The 20,063-nt window shown below is 40.3% G+C and overlaps 1 protein-coding gene across 1 annotated transcript in view; it reads right to left on the reverse strand.

Moving 5' to 3' along the window:
* The window catches only part of GABRA5 (gamma-aminobutyric acid type A receptor subunit alpha5), a gene marked incomplete at its 3' end in the record, with an annotated part of 60,004 nt that overhangs the window by 13,786 nt on the left and 26,155 nt on the right, over positions 1 to 20,063 (reverse strand). The window contains exon 6 of the mRNA XM_084254303.1: positions 7,794 to 7,876. Within this exon, the coding sequence (XP_084110429.1) occupies positions 7,794 to 7,876 (83 nt within the window). The remainder of the gene's footprint in view (positions 1 to 7,793; positions 7,877 to 20,063) is intronic.

Genomic DNA, 20,063 nt, shown 5'->3' on the forward strand with positions numbered 1-20,063 from the left:
AAAGATTTTCCTATTTGAATTCACCTTCTAATCATGGGTCAAAAACAAAGTCAGGGCCTCCCTGGTGGCAAGAGGGGTTAAGCACAGCAGTGTGAAGCTGTCTGCAGCCTCTGTAGCATGAGTTCGATTCCCGGCTGGCCAGTGAGCTACCCACATGGTGCAGTGGACCTCTCCTATCTTGCTCGCTTCTCCCCTCAGCAGTATATTTCAGTAGATCCACCTGTTCTGCTCCCCACTCTGTCTCTGGTGAATCCTCTCACATCCCACACTTCTTGCCTGTACCCCAATTCTTGTATGCATAAATAAATAAATCTTAAAAAAGAAAAAGCAAAGCCAGTGAGTGAGGACCCATCCAACAATTGCCCCACAACCATCATCTGCTCTGCCTAGTACTGTGTAAAAAACTATGAATATTTTGACTGAAGTAATATTACATTATAACATTATATTAGCTTCGGGTGCTTACATTGAGAATCAACATGTATATACACTATGTGAGGTAACTGCTAAGAGTCCAAATCTCTCCTTCCCCATACCGTTACCCTGTTTCCAGGTTTACCCACTTCTCTCCCCCCTTCCCTTCTGGTAACCAGTAATTTGTTTTATAGTCCAAAAGTTTATTTTTGTTTCATTTAGTTTATTAGTTTATCTGTTTATTCATTTTCTCTATATACCACATAGGAGTGAAATGATATGGCGCCTGTCATTTGCTATCTGTCTTATTTCACTATGCATAATTCCTTCCAGGTCCATCCATGCTGTTTTCAAATGGCAGGATTTCATTTTTTTATTTTTAATAGCTGAACTGTATTTCATTGTGCACATATACCACATCTTCTTTATTCGTTTTTAAACAGGTGGGCACCTAGGTTGTTTCTACTTCTTGGCTACTGTAAGCAGTACTGTAATAAACACAAAGAGGCATAAATCCCATCGAATTAATGTTTTTGTATTTTGGGGGTAAACAGTAAGAAAGTAGGATAACTGAATCATATAGAATGTTTGTTTTTAATTTTTTGAGGAGTCGTTACACTCTTTTCCATAATGGCTGCACCAATTTGCATTCCCACTAACAGTGTATAAAGATTCCCTTCTCACCAGATCCTTTCCAGTACTTGATGTTTCTTGTCTTTTGAAGAGTAACCGTTCCTACAGGTGTGTGGTGTCTCTCGCTGCTGTTTTGATTTGTGGTTCTCTAATAATAAGAGGTGATGAACACCTCTCATGGGCCTACTACTTTTAAATATACTTTAAAGCCCTTCCTATTTGGGTTGTCATGTCACCCTGTATCTCTTTTTTTTTTTTTTAAGATTTATTTATTTATGCATATAAGAGCCCAAGGCCAGAGGTGCAGGAGGTAAGATGGTTCACCAGAGACAGAGTGGGGAGCAGAACAGGCGGATCTACTGAAAAACACTGCTGAGGGGAGCAGCGAGCCGAGCCAGACAGGACAGGTCTGCTGCGCCATGTGGGTCACCTCCATGACCAGGGATCAATCTCATGCTGCAGTGGCTGCCAATAGCTTCATAGTGCTGACGCTTAACCCTTTGTGCCATCAGGGAGGCCCTCATCCTGTCACTTAGAAGTGTTCAGCTCCTCCACTGCTCCCCTGAAGGATATGCTGCACCCTTACTCCCACTCTGCCTTCTTTTATTTAAATCCATCCAAGCTCTGTTCAAAATATGATCTCCATGATAAGGTTTCCCAATTGTGAATTCCAAATGACTTTCAGCTGTGCAAAGGTAGTTAACCTATTACTTAAGGTTTCTATCATCGGCAACTTGGAAGCAGAGTATATTCATGTTTCAGTGTTGCTCCCTGCACTTAGCAGAGTCAAACACATGCAAAGTATCTGCTGCATAGTAATCAAGGTTAACTAATGTGTCTAAACTCAGACACAACACAGACACAACTTCACCATTCCCAAAACCTCACAGCCTGCAACATAAGCACAACTAAGATATGCACACTGGGGCACTCTGTAACCCCAAAACCTGAGTTCTAGATCACCCACATTCATCTACATTCAAGCTAAGTCACTGATGAAACCATAGTCATAATCCCAATGACTGAATACACTAACTGCTCACTACAATGTGATTTTCTATCAATTTCCTGACACTCAAGTGGTGTCCCTGTCTATTTTGTATATGTTTTCATGAATCCAAAGAATGTCTCATCACTTAATCTAATATTGAATCCATGAGTCAACAAATAAAATGAACAAAAATATTGAGTTATTTTCCTCTTATTTGCCTTGATTTCTTTAACTTGCTTCCATATGTAAGCCATGACATTATTTTAAGAGAATTTCCCTGCAGACTGTGAAACATTCCTCTGTAAGTTAGGGCTAATTTCAACATTTGTTTGAATTCTTGAGAGTACAGATAGCAATAACAGAAATGTCTGTTAATTCAGCTCTGCATTAGAGAAGCCAGAGCATGTGGCTCATTAGAATAATGATACCTATTTGCATTCCTTTGTCTCCTAATAGCAGAGAACTGTTGGATTGGGTAATTTGAAACTCATTATACTATCACATTTAGCCTCTGCATGCTCAGATGCCAATGGTATAAGTGAATTAGTTGGGCAAGCAGCTATTTTTAGTAAAAGATGAAAGATAAGAAAAAAGCAATTAATTAAATAACATTTCTTAAAATTATTGTGTCATGCATTGAAACCATCTGAGTTGAGAAAGTTTGTGAAGTTTGTGAGTGTTTTTAGCTCTTGGTCAATTGTATACAAACAGAATATGTAAATAAAATCCTTCTAATTGCTTTCCATATATAGCAATGACATTGACAGCAAATAAAATGATACAATCAACAGCTAGATTAAGTCAATCTTCTAAGTTTCAAGCAGATAAAAAGAAATTTGGCACCAGAGTTTAAAATCTCTACCAAGTTCAAGAAATATGTATATTGATTTTGGGTTCCCTATTGAGTTAAAAATATATGTATACGTGCACTAATTGATTTTATTTTGTTTAGTTGAATGTAAAGGTGAAGGGATTAGCTTGAAATGTGATAAATGATTCAACTGTAATTGGTTGGTTGTTGACTATGAGATAATTTAGTAAAGAAGTATTAGAAAGTCACAGTTATTCCTTTAGTTATTCCTTTACCAAAAATTGTTTTTTTGTGCTGCCTGCTTTACACATCACTGTCATTAAATCTGAATATCACATTGACTTGAACTTGTTTAACAAATGATAAAAAAAAAAAAAAGCAGGAATGTAGGAGACCCAAATAAGGGATCAGGAAAAAAAAAGCTAATAATAAAATAAAAGTCAAAATCAACAGGCAACTATAAACCAGAGACATACTATAAGAGGGAAAGAAGTAGGATCAAAACAAGAGTGGTAGGAATTTTATGGGGACTATAACCAAGATGAAAATGCATACATTGTACAAAAATGAAAAATGATATATAAAATAAAATAAAATTATCATGAATAAAGTTCACTAGGAAAAAACAAAACAAACCCCCCCAAAAAAACAACAATCTTTGACTTGTGCTGTTTCGTTTTTGCTCAAATCAAGAACATAGTAGTCATATACAAAGAGTGGCATACTTTTGGCTAATTTTCCTCTTGGTGGATATGAGCAATTCAAATCCCTTCAGACATATGAATCAGTGACTCCCAAATCAGATCTCTGGGGAACATTTGAAGGTTTTGGCCCAAGTACTGACATGGACAGTCAATCCATGGCAGCAAGTTACAAATCCTGGTAAGACTCCCTTCCATTATATTGCTTCCCCAATACATGTGTATTTTATCTCTCTGTGGTGTTTTAAGATCATAGTTTTAAAAAAATGAATTATTTTCACCTAAATTTTGGCTTATCACACATCTTTATCATTCCCAATTCCATTAATCCCTTTGGAATGAAAGAATCAAAATAAAAAGAAGACCTTGGAGTCAAAAGGGGTCCCACTTCTGATAATGACAGAGTGGCTACTATTAGGTAACAACTATTAGTTCTAGAGGTCATAAAAAAATAACTCCAGGAGGCACTGGAGAATGAACAGAACAAGTACAAGAAGGGAGGGTAGTGGGGGATTTGGCACTTGGGAGAAGGGAATGGTTTTTCGATTTAAAGCTCTTGAGTCAGAATGGTGAAGTGACCGGCGCTCAGACAAAGTAGCTCAGTCTTGCTGGCTTGAAGAACTGGAAGAAAGCATGCGGAGTTATCAGATCAGCTTGCTAGAAAGTAAGGCGTAAAATCATAGAAAGGAGAGTCGCAGAGAAAGAAGCCCACATGTGATGTGATAGCTCTCCCAGATATCTAACTCAATCCTGGATAATCCTATCAGCCAACTAAAGATAAAGAACTGACATGTCAGCTTGTGTCCATCTCGAGTCTGAACTCAATCAAATTGACTGGCTAAGAAAGAAATGCTAACACTTGAAATTTAACAAAAGCTGGAGTCACTGTAATATGAAACTGAAATGTCCAGGAAACACTTTAAAATTATTAAATGTAAAAAAAAAAAAAAAGGAAATGATCCATATTCAAAGAGAAAATGTGATCAATATGGAATGGCTCAAAGAGGATTCAGATGCTGGATTAAGTATGTAAGGATATTAAAGTAGATATTATAGTTATGTATAAAGGCATTAAGAAAAAATGTAAAGGAAACATGAAAGAAAAAATTGTGGCAATGAAATAATGAGCAAATCTTACCAGAGACATTAAAATTATTCAAATAAAGCAATACAAAATCTAGAACCAACACATAGTAAACACAAAGTTCACTGTATGGATTTAACAGCAGATTGGACATGATGAAAGAGTCAGTGAACTTGAAGACAGAGCAATAGAAATCATCTGATATAAAGAGTACAAAAGGAAAACAAGGGCCTCCCTGGTGGCACAGCTGTTGAGCACTGGGTTGCGAAGCTGCCCGCAGCCTCTGCAGCGCCAATTTGATACCCGGCCGCCAGGCAAAGGTCCCACATGGCGCACAGACCTCTCCTGCCGCCCACTGCTCCCCTTAGCAGTGTACTTCGTCACTCTGCCTGTTCTACTCATCGCTCTGGCTCTGGTGAATTCTCTCACCCTCCCACACCTCTGACTGTACCCAGTGCTTGTATAAATAAATAAATAAATAAATAAATAAATCTTTATGTACCACATCTTCTTGATCCAGTCATTTATTTTTGGGCATTTGGGTTGTTTCCAAAGCTTAGCTATTGTAAACAGTGCTGCTATAAACATAGGGGTGCAGGTGCTCTTTAGAATTGATGTTTCTGTGTCCTTTGGGTAAATACCTAGGAGTGGAAGCTCTATGTTTAGTAGGTCCAGAAATCTCCACACAGCTCTCCATAGGGGTTGGACCAGTTTGCATTCCCACCAACAGTGCAGGAGAATTCCTTTTTCTCCACATCCTCGCCAACATTTGTTGTTGCTAGTTTTTTTAATATGTGCCATTCTCACTGGTGTAAGATGGTATCTCATGGTAGTTTTGATTTGCATTTCCCTGATTACAAGTGATGTTGAACATTTTTTCATACGCCTGTTGGCCATTTGCATTTCCTCTTCAGAGAAGTTTCTTTTTAGCTCTTCTGCCCATTTTTTGACATATACACCATGGAATATTACTCAGCATTCAAAAAAGATAAACACATGCAATTTGCAGCAACATGGATGGAGCTGGAAGGGATCATGCTCAGCGAAATAAGCCAGAAATAAAAAGAAAAATACCAGATGGTCTCACTCATAGCAGGAATCTAAAAAACTTAAATAAGGGACCAAGAAAATGAATAACTATAACAAAGTGAAAATCAAAATCAACAAAAAACTATGAACCAGAGATACTCTATGGGGAGTGGGGGGTGGGGAGGGGAGGGATTGGGGTCAAAATAAGGGGGTTGCGATTGTATGGGGAATATAAAAATAAAATTTATTTAAAAAAATAAAAAAAAATAAATCTTTAAAAAAAAGACAAAAAGGAAAACAAATTCTTGGGTATAAATCAAACAAAATATGCACAGGTATTCTATAAGAAGCACTATGAAATGCTGATAATCAAAATCAAATATCTAAATGGGGAGACATTGTCTTTATGGATTGGAAATTTCATCATTATAAAGATGTAAGATGATTTTCAAAGTTTTACATAAGTTTTACTTCCTATGAAAACATTTCTATTTATATTTTTCATAGTAGTAGATATGTAAGTGATTATTTGTAAACTTATCTGGAAAGCAAATAAACTAGACATGCTGAAATAATTCTAAAAAAGAAAAATAAATCAGGAGGAAACAGTCCCCCCCCACAATGTTAATAGTCATACCTACAATATGCAAGAGTGAGAGGTACTGATGGGGAGAGATAAGCAATTCAATTAAATAAATGTGAGTTATTCCTTGTTCATGAACAAGGAGACTCAACGTTTTCAAGTGCTAGTTCTTCCTAAATTGATCTATAGTTCTAATGCAGTTCCAATCAAAATTCCACAGTTATCTTGTGGATATTAACAATCGAATGATCAATTTTACAAGGGCAGGCAAAAGAGCCAGAATATCCAGTAAAATGTTGAAGGCTAAGAACAATGTCAGAGAAAACATTTCAAGTCTTTCTATAATGCTACAGCACTCAAGAGAGTATGGGATTGGCAAAAACAATAAACAAACAGATCTATGAACAGTAAAGGGAGCCTCACAGCAACCCTCACAAATAGAGTCAACTGATCTTTGACAATGGAGCAAAGGCAAAATGATGAAGTGAAAGATTGTCTTTTCAACAAGATGCTGGAACAGATGGAAAATATGCAATGACAACAACAACAAAGGGGACTCTAGATATAGACCTTATATCCTTCACAAAAGTTAGGTCTTAATGAATCAGACGCCTAAATGTAAAATGCAGAACACCAAAACCCACAGAAGACAACAAAGGAAAAATCTAGATGACCTCAGGTTTGGTTATGCTTTTAAGCTATAACACCAGAGACATAATCTATGAAAGAAAAAAAAAAATCACAACCGTTTTACCAATGAGGAAAAATGTTTAGAGAGGCTGATGACTTGCCCGCAGTTACTTAGTCGAAGCACAGGGTAGCCAGGATTCACACCCAAGTAGTCTGTTGGTTAGGCTCAAAGAAAGCATGCTTCTACTTTCAGAACTGTAAACTTAGCACATGGAGAGCCAGAAAAAAGAATGAAGCAGCTGATGGTTCTAACCTCTGCTTCCCAATATCACTAAAGTGGGAGTGACAGAGCTGGTGTTCCTTTGGGGCCAGTCTCATCACCCTCTCTCTGAAGAGGCTGGAATCCTCGATTTTCTACTAGAATCTGAGTAGTGTGCTCCTAATGTACACCAACACTTTATTCATTCAAGCAACATATATTTCCTTATACACTGGGTATACTGGGTGAGCACTGACTGTGAACATGACAGACAATACAGTTACTCTTATGGAATATTCTAGAATAAGTGAGTCAACATAGCAATGCCTACAATAAAAATGTTACTGGATGGGTAACATGAACTTGGATCCTGGAGGTGGTGACTTGTAACCTGGGAATTAGAAACAAGAAACAATTGCCAGGCGATGGTCTGGGGGAAGCACTTATCCAGGAACATACTCTAGATGGTAAGTGTCTCCACTCACGTTCTCTCAGAGACAGTCTGTGAAGACAGAGGTAGGTGTGCCCACTGTGCACTAGTTTCAAGATGACTGAGACCATATTGTGCTCATTCCTAGACAGAACCTAATTTTTCTGAATGAATACAGAAATTAGCCCAAAAGTATATCCATGGTTCTTACTTGTGAAAAAAACTTACAGCTGCCAAATTTCAGAGGGCAAGCATGGGCATCCATCGGGAAGTCCTCAAGTTGCATTGGGCATTCGGCAGAGATAGTCAAGCTGAAAAATAAGAGATGAAGACCTTTAAATGACTCACTAACCTTATTTATTGAGCAACCACTATGTTTCAGGATGCTGAGTCTGAACTCATTATTTTAATCAATACCTTTTATGATACTGATTTATAATCCATGTCTAATTTGTCCCCACCAAATTACATAGCTTCGTTTTGAAGGTTAGTATCAGTGAGAAATACGACTTAAATCAAATCTACTCAGAAGTTCTGTGGTTTGATGTGTGTGTCTATACATATATTAATACTTGCAAGGCGATTTCAGATGACTTTCAAAGTATTTATTTTTTGTCTTCCATCCCGTATCCAGAATAATCCAAAAAACTTTTCATGACAAGGCAGCAAATGTATTTTCTAAAATAGTTTATGAGCTCAAAAAATGTAAATGTGGAATAAATGCACAGCTCAAAGTTGGACCAGAATCTGGTTACCATTATTTTGTATTAGACTGACATCTGTCATGAAACTGTAGAGTAACTGGAATTGTGTTCATAGCAATCTTCTCGTATAACCCAATTATTATTTTTCATCCAAGCCAGGTCTTACAAATAATGCCACTGCTTCCCAATACCGCCATCACTGATGATTGCAGAGGTGATGCTCACGGTAGCTGCCTTGTCTGTGCCAGGCTCTGTTAGGTGCTTTACATGCATGAACACACCTAATCACAGTGTGAAGAGATCTTCACTGTCACCATACAGTTTACATGAAGGGATCAGCCCAAGAGCGCACATCTATGATTTGAGCCCAGTCTGCACTGCCCCTCCAGCGGCAGAAGTCCCATCATATGCTCCTGCGGCCACAGCTCTGCCTGCAAGAACAGGGTGCACTTCCAGAGTTGCCACACTGTGCTTTTATTTCTCTACAGACCTTACTAATTAGGTAGTAGGCCTCAATTTCATTAATGAGTTGATCTTCAGCTTTTTTAGTCTTTTATTCTATTATTGAAAATTGAACTGAAATCACAGAGAGCGAAAGCAAATGCAAACCATTCACCTTTAAATGGATGCTGTAATTCTATTTTTATTCAGGCAAGTAATTATATAAGCACTATTGTCCCTTTCTTGTTCTTTTAAGTCTGGATCTTGCCTAAATGTTGGATGAGAATCAAAGGGACAGGGTAGAGAGGTAAGTAAATCAGGCAAAAGGGGCCTAGTGTGACTTAATGTAGTCTATATGGACACTGATTTATAATGATGCACACCTGAAACTTAGGTAATGTTATAGTGCTTTGTTACTTGAGAACACCCCAAATCTCATGTTCATCCAGGAACGGGACACTTATAATGATATGCTACATCTATTCATTGAAGAAGCTCAGTAAATACAGAGACATTATAAATACAATTTCCTTATAACTTCACCTGGTACATTTAGTCCAGATTATTTTTTACATGAACATTTATTTTTGTTCTAGATATATGAAATTCATTAGGTAGGGATAATCTCCCCATGACTAAAATCTGTACATGATTTCTTGACAGATGAAATTTTCAATTTTAGCAAGCATACATGTATAATATGTGTATACATGTATATGCATGCACATATATATGTAGACAATGTAAGTTGTTCTTAGTCTTATTTTATATGATAATCTGAAGTCAGCAACCTGAGATATAAAATTAATAAAAGGGGGGGTTAGTAGATGGTAGAGACAGGTGGGTAGAGCTTAGCTAGATCTAAATAGAAGTCTTTTTCAATGCAAAACAATTATAGTAAAAGCATCAAAAAGATAGCAATTTTATACTTACTATCCTGACAAATTAAAGACTCATGGATTGTCCCCCATTTTAAGAGTGCCTTAGAATTAAAATTCCAGACCCCAGAAAAGTGTACTTCATCTATGATAGTGTCTCTCCCTTAATGTATGAATGTATTATTCAGATAAATCCCCAAGTAGCAAAATGTTTCAGCCTCAGTAAGAGAATAAAATTAAATTTTTTGATCTCTTTAAGCATTTCAAAAATGGCCTATGCTTTTATAATACTCAAAAAATAGCTCTAGATAAAAGCCAGCCTTCAATTATGGGGCCCTTGATATGTAGAGTGGCTTGATGTACACCAGTCTCCTGCACACAGAACTGAGATCAAAGCGCTCGGTGGCATGGTGGACATTCACAGCTCAAAGGAGGCAGCCAGGTCACCTACTGGAGCCATCACTTTTCAGATATGTAAAATGAAGCCCAAAGGGCTAAGGAAAGTACCTATGGAAAAACTTCACTGAATTACTGGTAGTGCCAAGAATCTAGACCTTCTCCCAAAGGTCCAATTTCTGTTTTCTTACAAATTCTGCTGAGACATTCAGGCACTAAATTATTAGCACATAATGTAACATTTGACCAACATCTGAATTTTAAGGTCAGGAGGAAGGCATTTGAGGAGTTAAGATGCTTGCTGCAACTGGGATTTGTATCATCCCACTCAAGGACCTAGGATTCAAAACTCATTAGAAAGCTTGCTGTTTGACCAGGGCCAGCTCACAGTGGGCAGTACTTTAAGAGGGCAAAAGCAAATTCTAGAGTAGCTTTGCCATTAACTCACTACACAAACTTTGCAATAGTGTCTAACCTCTCTGGTCCAGTACTTCCTGTTTGAAAAAGACAGTCTCAGTTACCTTCATTTTCTGAAAAAACTAATTGCTAGGCGTGACAAGAGGGTTAGTCTCCAAGCACAGACTATGGTTGGCAAAATGATAATCTCCTAAAGATGTTTAGGTCCTAGTCCTTTCTACTTATGAATATATCACCTACCATGGCAAAAATACTTGTCAGATGGGACTAAGTGAAGGTTTTGGGAGGAGATTATCCCAGATTGCCTGAGTGGGTCCAATGGTGTAGTTTCCTACACCATAAGTCTTTTCAGATTTGAGCTTTCTTTTTTTCTTTTTCTTTTTTTGGTGTATTTTTTAAAATTTACTCCCAAGAAAATTCTGCTTTATTTTTTAAAATTAATTAATTAATTAATTAATTAATTTTTAAGATTTATTTTTATTTATTTATACAAGCACTGGGTACAGTCAAAAGCGTGGGAGGGTGAGAGAATTCACCAGAGCCAGAGTGGGGAGCAAAGCAGGCAGAAGGACCGAAGTACACTGTGAGGGGAGCAGCGGGCGGCAGGAGAGGTCTGCGCGCCATGTGGGACCCTCCTCTGGTGGCCGGGGAGCAGCTGGGGATTGAACCAGCGCTGCAGAGGCTGCGGGCAGCTTCGCAACCCAGCGCTCAACCGCTGCACCACCAGGGAGGCCCAGATTTGAGCTTTCTTCTTTCACAATGCAAACAGCAAATCAGTGCAGTAGAAGGGGGGAAGAAAAATGACTTTGCAAAGATGTCCATGTCAGAATCTCCAAATCCCCAAAAGTTTTGCAGATTTAACTAAGGTTCTTGAGATAGGGGAAATTAATCTGAACTATCCAGAAGAACCCAGTATAAGCTGAAGGATCCTTATGGGAAAGAAGCAGGAGTGTCCACGCCAGAAAAGGAGAGATAATGACAGAAGCAGAAGTCAGAGTGATGGGTACAGGAGCCCAAGAAAGCAGGCATCTTCTAGAAGCTGGGAGGAACAAGGACAGGATTCTCCCTAGAGAATCATAAGGAATAAGGCCCGTTTATGCTTGATTTTAGCCTCATGTGTGAACTTCTGACCTCTAGGACTGTAAGACGATAGTTTGGTGGTGTTTTTACCAATCACTGTGTGATAATTTGCTGAATCAGCAAAAGGAAAATAACACAAATTTTGGTACCTGGAAATGGGGTATTGCTGTAAGGAATATTTAAAATGTGTGGTGACTTTGGAATGGCAGTGGGAAGAAGCTGAGAAAATTTTGAGGTGTATAATATGGGGGAAGTTTAGACTACCTTGAAAGTCTAGAGTGCCTTGAACAGACTGATAATAGAAATATCGATCTACTGATTCTGTGGCGAGGACTCAACAGGAAGGGAAGAACATGGTAGAGAAAACCTATACTTACATGGTCATGTACATATGGTCCTGCTGGTGTGGGCTGAGGACCTGCAGGACTCCTTATGGAGAATGGAGATCCTTCTTTTATCATGACAGGAAGTGGACCTGGATGATGTCTACAATTACATGGAAATTAGGACTTGTCCATGACTATGTGGGCTAAAGGTTGATCCTCAAAAGTATCAGGTTTTAACTCCTAGGACCTGTAAACACTGGACCTGTAACACTAGGAATGTATTTTTTATTTATGCATACAAGAACTGGGGTGTAAGCCAGAGGTGTGGGGGTGAGAGGATTCACCAGAGGCAAAGTGGGGAATAGAACAGGCAGATCTACTGAAACACACTGCTGAGGGTAGCAGGGGGCGAGACAGGAGAGGTCTGCTGTGCCATGTGGGTTGCTCCCTGGCTGGTGGGGAATCGAACTCATGCTGCAGTGTCTGGTGATAGCTTGATAGAGCTGTCTTTAACCAGTGCTCCCCAGAGAGACCCAACACCAGGAATGTCTTATAGATGCTGTAATGAGTTGAGACTTGGGGAGTTATTGGGGTGGGGCCAATATATTTCTTGTGTATATACACACACACACGTATGTAGATACACGCAAGAAATATATTGGCCCCACCCCAATAACTCCCCAAGTCTCAACTCATTACAGCATCTATAAGACATATAGTGTGTGTGTGTGTGTGTGTGTGTGTGTGTATACACACATACTTTTTTTTAATGAATCACCGGACCTAAAAAATACAGACAACTCATGTCTCCTTCTAAGTCCCCTATGAGCCCTGCCTGATGCCTAAACACTGTCTTACTAGAGTTTTCTCCCTTGTACTTCTGACCTCAGAAAGAACTCCAAACTTGTTCATTAAATAAAAGAATGCATGTGTATATACACACACACACGTATGTAGATACACGCAAGAAATATATTGGCCCCACCCCAATAACTCCCCAAGTCTCAACTCATTACAGCATCTATAAGACATATAGTGTGTGTGTGTGTGTGTGTGTGTGTGTGTATACACACATACTTTTTTTTAATGAATCACCGGACCTAAAAAATACAGACAACTCATGTCTCCTTCTAAGTCCCCTATGAGCCCTGCCTGATGCCTAAACACTGTCTTACTAGAGTTTTCTCCCTTGTACTTCTGACCTCAGAAAGAACTCCAAACTTGTTCATTAAATAAAAGAATGCATGAATGCATTTGTTTTCCCATAAACAACCACTAATATGACGAACCACATGTACTGTTTGTCAGTTAGGCATCACTGGTTTTTCTGGGAACCTAACTACAATTTATAATACTTTTTTGAGGAAAATGCATTCTAAAGCTCAGTCAACTATATACAAACTGATTTTTTGAATCTAAACATTGACAAGATGGGATATTGTGTGTAGAAACCCAAAGGTCTCTGCCAAGTTCAGTCAGCCCCCTACTCCCACAATATGTGAATACTGGTCCCTTTTGTAATAGCTGCAGCTACTGTAATTGTGTTAGATTCAAACCAGGACTGCACACCAGCTTCTTTCAAGACCCGGTCACTGTGATTGTGCTGGTTTGTCCAATTCCTAAGCAATCTTTACCTGAGCACTGGCATTGACCCTACTCAAATCCAAAGTAGGTATTTTGCTTGTGACAGAGAAGAGATGAGATACTAAGTTCAGTGAGGACTGCTGAAATGTAGGAATGGGGAGAAGATAATGGAGAGCTAGGGGATAACTGTAGAGTTCCAAACCTTAAAGGAAAAAAAAAAAAAACCCTGTTTTTGAGATAATATAGCGATGTCTTCTCTTTAGCAAGGGCACCGAATTCTATAAATTTCAAATTTGCGTTATAGATTTCATAATTAATTTTAAGGCTAACTGATCATTTTTTACATATCAAACCAAGCATCAGAGCTGAGCACTGCACTATTTACTAGGATTCTCATTCCCCTTCAGGAATTCTTTTTTTTTTTAGATTTATTTATTTATGCATTCAAGAACTGGGGTGTAGGCCAGAAGTGTGGGGGTGAGAGGATTCACCAGAGACAGAGTGGGGAGCAGAACAGGCAGATTTACTGAAATATACTGGTGAGGGGAGCACCAAGTGAGGCAGGAGAGGTTTGCTGTGTTATATGTGGGTCAACTCCCTGGCCAGGGATCAAACTCGCAATGCGGTGGCCATACCTTGCTAGTGCTGAGACTTAACTCCTTGTGCCATCAGAGAGGCCCCCAAATGTCAGGAATTCTTATGTTTGGAAAACAAGCATGAGTGTGACAATTGTGCAGTTAGCTTTGCTCTTTTCCTAAAGTGACATAAATTTTACTGATTTATTTTGATTAGCATAGTTGCTTCTTTTCTTAAAACTCGTGTTTCTGGGCCTTCCTGGTGGCACAAGGGATTAAGATGCAATCTATGAAGCTATCCGCAGTCACTGCAGCACAAGTTAAATCCCTGGCCAGGGAGCTGACCCACATGGAGCAGCAGACCTCTCCTGACTCACCTGCTGCTCCCCTCAGCAGTGTATTTCAGTGCATCTGTCTGATCTGCTCCCAACTCTGACTCTGGTGAATCCTCTCACCCCCGCACCTCTGGCCTACACCCCAGTTCTTGTATGCAGAAATAAATAAATCTTAAAAACACTCGTGTTTCCCAGGTTAACATGCTAATGATTAAAGTGAGAGAGCAAATATTGTTTAATTTTTTATGAATACCCACATGCCTAACAATAAACCTTAATAGATCAAATGTAGGTAAATAAACACAAGCTTGAACAACAAAAACAAATGCTGCAAAAGCAGGACAATGCAAGTGTCCAAAGAAGTTTCTCAAATTAAATCAAAGCATTTCTCTAATTATAAAGCATAAGATAATCAACAGCAGCAAGCAGATAGAAAAGTAGTGTAATCAGTTACACAGACCCAGCTTCAACTCACAGCTCAATCTCCATGCACTTGCTGTGTTATTCAACATCCGCTGCCCGGACTGTGGCCTCTGCCACTGGGAACCAGGAAAAGGACTCAGTTCTGTGCTGAGAGTCAGAGATGAACGATCTAGTTTGAATGCATATTTCGCTTGCCTGAGATATCTTCATCTAGCAACCACGGAGAATGAGCATGCTCCATGTGCTGAAATGGATTCAGTTTTCTCTGACCCTCTCAAGAAACCCTGGTGTGCTTCTAGTGCTTCCAAGCACTCATTCCTTCAAATCACTACCATTATTGCTCTACTTTTGCAAGGCAGACATAGAAATCATTTTTGACACTTTGCTGACATCATTCCATTTCAATTCTTTCAGCAAGTCTGTCAGTTCTCCCTCCGAAATGACAATCTCTTCATTTTCATGGCTTCTGCCTCAGGCAAGCTGCCCTCATCTCTTGCCTGGATATGGTCGGCACCCCTAATAGCTCCTCTATTCTGCTTGGAAGTCTTCCTCCTCCAGGCCTTTCCCCCCCCGCCCCAAAGGAGCAGATTCCAAGCTTAAGTTGGGACCAATGTCTCCAGTGCTTTAGGACACACTTCTTTCCACATCAGCCTTTCCTCTCTCCTTAAAAACACTGAACTTGAGGGCATCGCTGGTGGCACAAGAGGTTAAGATGCAAACTGTGAAGCTGTCCGCAGCTAGTGCAGCACGATTTCAACCCCCAGCCAGGGAGCTGCCCACATGGCACAGCAGACCTCTCCTGACTTGCCTGCTGCTCCCCTCAGCAGTGTATTTCAGTCAATCTGCCTGTTTTGTTCCCCACTCTGTCTCTGGTGAATCCTCTCACCCCCCACACCTCTGGCCTTTACCCCAGCTCTGGTATGCATGAATAAATAAATCTTTAAAAAAAATGCTGAGTCTGGACACTCACATTGCTTCCTTACCCCAGCCAATGCTACAGTTGTAAAGTGACTTAGAACAGTGTCTCCTGGCCCCACCCCAATATGAAGCTCCCCACCCCATTAGTCTCCATGTCTCTGTTTCTTTGCTGTCTTAATGTTAACAGAAAATGACATTTCCTAAGTTTGCATTAAATAGTGTGTGTGTATGTATGGACCTTATTAATATTGCCTGAAACATGGAGAAAACATTTAGATTCCTTTAGGAAAAAGTAAGTTCAATTACCAAATTGAAAATTAAGTTACCAATTTTTATAATTTTATTATTTTTTAAAGATTTATTTATTTATTCATACAAGCGCTGGGTACAGTCAGAAGCGTGGGAGGGTGAGAGAATTCGCCAGAGCCAGAGCGGGGAACAGAACAGGCAGAAGGACAGAAGTACACTGCTGAGGGGAGCAGCGGGTGGCAGGAGAGGTCTGCACACCATGTGGGACCCTCACCGGCGGCCGGGGATCGAACTGGTGCTGCAGAGGCTGCGGGCAGCTTCACAGCCCAGAGCTCAACCGCTGCGCCACCAGGGGATGCCCAATTTTTATAATTTTCTTGGTGAGTGTCTATTAAAATATTTATAGCCTATTTGATTATTCATACTTTTCAAATGCTTTAAAAAATCACCCTAATTAAAAGATTGTGGGGCAATGATGTTATTGAGGTGGTGATGTAGGAGACTTGACATCTGTCCCCTTCAAAGGCAAATACATGAAGAGCAGCAGCTCTGGGAGAGCATCAGAGTCCACTCAAGAAACCTCACCTACAAGAGTAACAAAAACCTGAGAATAACCACATGAAAGAAAAGGAAGGTAGCTTCATTTTGCCTTCATCATCTCCTCTCCCAATCAGGCACTGTTCAGCAGCAAAAGGGAACACCTACCTATAGAAAGTTCCCCTTGCCAGGAAAGGTGGCAGGGAAAAATTTTCCCAGCCTTTCAGAGCACTGCACAAAGGGCCTGCTTTGGTGTCCTCCATCCAGAATCCAGCAAAGCTGAGATGTACAGAGGGGATTAAGAGCAAGAAAGAGGCAGAAGCTACTAGTATCAGCCACACAGCAGGAGCCACCATGTTTCCCAGTTACCTGCTCTGAGATGACCCCAGCAGATCTGTCACTAAAGACACCAAAGTTTAGCATGGCCACCTTGGACCTCTTACAAGGCCCCTGGAAGCTGGTCCTCTTTTGTTGTCTCACCTTCCTGTTATTGAGTTAAACTGGTCCTTATTTGTCTTGAAAACCACAAAACCCCAGCCAGCCAGTCAGCTGTCCCTCTAGCACCTACCCCCAGCCACCCATGATCAACCCCATAATATCAGGACACCAGCTGCTCTCAGCTGAGAGGGTGACTCAAGCATTGCTGTCCCTCTCCTATTGTGTGACCCACAATACACATTCCTGCTTCAACCTTTGGTTGGGTTTCTCTCTAAATTCCTTTCACTGTATCAATATAGCCAGACAAGACATCCAACAGATTCCTGCAGATTTTATTAATTTTGGCCCCCATGGGTGCATCAAACTAAACCAATTTTAACAGAATGTCTAACATCAAAGACAAAAAGAGACTTTTAGGAGTGAATAAAGAAAAGAACACTCCAAGAACCACCAGTAGATTTCTGAGCAGAGACCTTGCAGGCCAGGACAGAATGGGACAATATATTCAAAGTGCTAAAAGAAAGAAACTACTAGCCAAGACTACTATACCCAGCAAAGCTGTCCTTCAGAAATGAAGGTGAGATAAAAACTTTCCCTAATAGACACAAAAGTCCACACCTAATAGACCCCCCACTACCTGTCTTATAAGAAATACTGAAAGGAGTTCTTCAAGTTGACACAAAAGGATGCTAATCAGCAACATGAAAACATTTGAAACATACAATACCTTGGTAAATGTTAAGCATACAGTCATATTCAGAACACTCTGAGCTCATAATGTGGTGGTGTGCTGACTCATATCTGAGAAGGAAGGACTAAAAAGCAAAGTCTGAAAAGCAGACACAGCTACAATAATGTTAATAGATACACAATAGAAAAAGAGGTAAACTGTGACATTCGATACATAAAAGGGAGAGTAAAAGGGTAGTTTTCATATGTGATTGAGGATAAGTTGTTATCAATATAAAACAGACTGTGATACCTAGGAGATGTTTTATGACTTGTGGTAACCATAAAGCAAAAGCCTACAAAGGATTCATAAATTAAAAAACATTTTTCCAAGATAACACACCAATGACCAACAGACACACAAAAAGGTGCTCAACATCACGCGTCATTAGAAAAATATGAATCAAAACAACAGTGAAATGTCATCTCACATCTTTTTTTTTATTTTTTAAAGATTTATTTATTTATACAAGCACTGGGTATAGTCAGAAGCGCGGGAGGGTGAGAGAATTCACCAGAGCCAGAGCAGGGAACAGAACAGGCAGACCGATGAAATACACCGCTGAGGGGAGCAGCGGGCATGGCCGAGAGGTCTGCAGGCCATGTGGGACCCTCGCCGGCGGCCAGGGGATCGAACCGGCACTACAGAGGCTGCGGGCAGCTTTGCAGCCCAGCGCTCAACAGCTGCGCCACCAGGGGAGGCCCTCATCTCACATCTTTTAGTACAAGTGCCATCAAGAAGACAAAAAATAGCACGTGTTGGCAGGCTGTGGAAAGAGGGAGCCCCTGTGCACTGGTGGTGCAATGGAAGTTGGTGCCGTCCCTATGGAAAACAGTATAGAGATTCCTCAAATAATTAAAAAGTCAACTACCATACAGTCCAGCAATCCTATTTCTGGCTTCATATCCAAAGGATATTAAACAGGATATTGAAGAATTATCTTCACACCTATGTTCATAGAAGTGTTATTCACAAAAATAATGTGAAGCCAAGATGTGGAAATAACCTAAATTTCCTTAGGCAGGTGAATGGATAGAGAATGAATGAACACACACACACACACACACAAACACACACACACACAAATAGATCCACCAAAGTCACAGGATTCAAACATCAATATATAAAGTCAATTATATTCCTATACAGCTGTCTATTCACTTCTCTCCAAGTGAAGGCGGGGGAGGACTTTCTTAGCAGCCTGTGGATGCTGAGTCAGTGCTCTGGGGTCCTGGGGACCTGGTGGGAGGGGCAGGTTGGCTGTAGGTTCAGGAGGACTTGGGGCTAAGGAAGGCTCCCCCGGCTCTAACAAACCTCAGGTCAGTTGCAGAAGTGCTGACTGTATGTCTACTGGGACACAATCCAGAAAACAAAACTGTGTTTCCCTGAAAGATTTTCAGTGAAATGAGAGCTTTACCTGGACCTGATACAGGGACATTCCTTAACTCGTCTACTTTACTAAATGCAAGTGGGCACAGCGCCCCCTGGTGGAGTCTATTTTCACCATGCTGGCTGAACTGAGAGCCTATTATCTGGTGTATGTCTGTGAGCCATTACATTAAAGGCAGTGGGGTTGGGTATTTGGGCTTTATTAACAGACTAATCCTTGTGTACTCATTTTCACCTGCTTCATTTTCATTTGCCTCATCTCTGAATAAAGATAATGATGGTGCCAAAAATCAGGGTGTTATGAGGATTAAATGAGTTTACATTTCTTAAGCACCTGGTATAATAAAGGCCATGTACATTTAAAAAAAAGAATTAGCAGGCCAGCTCAAGTGGTTCTTTCCATTAGACTCTACCAAAAGCTGGAACGCACCTTCATGAAGTTGGGGCTGGAACTTCGGAGCCTGAGGACCTGGGGCTGAGGCCCCAGCCAGCAGCTGCCGAGGGCTTCCTGCCCAGTAGTTCCATGACCTCTGAGGAGAGGTCCCTAGAGATTCCTTTAAGCCTCAAGGGAGAGGCACTCCATAGCTTGCAGCACTCATTTCTAGGTAGGACCCCACCTAGACAGGGAAGCCCAAGACATGCGGTCTCTCTTACAAGGAAGGTGTTTGGTGGGATCAGGAGCTAAGGAGACAAAAATGTGCTGGAGATGGTCATTTCTAAAGGGGAGGGGGTGTTCCTTCCTGAGACACGTGCCTAACATCCAAAAGCCTGGACCCACTAGACTGAATCAGCCCAGTGTCAAGTGTGAATCCCAGCCAATTTTTCAGAACCAAATATGCAAGAAATACATATTAAAATGTCCTCATTTGGCTACTGCAGATACTGTGGAAAGAGGGAGGAACACAGGAGGCACAGAGCTTTCTGTATTGGTGTTTTCATATTCTTTGGGTAAACATCTAGCAGCAGCATTGCTGACTTGTATGGTATTTCCATTTTTATAACTTTGAGAGAGCTCTACACTGTTTTCCAGAGGCTGAATAACGAGATTACAGTCCCACCAACAATGTACAAGGTTCCA

This window comes from Talpa europaea (assembly GCF_964194135.1).
Source record: "Talpa europaea genome assembly, chromosome: 14".
NCBI lineage: Eukaryota > Metazoa > Chordata > Mammalia > Eulipotyphla > Talpidae > Talpa > Talpa europaea.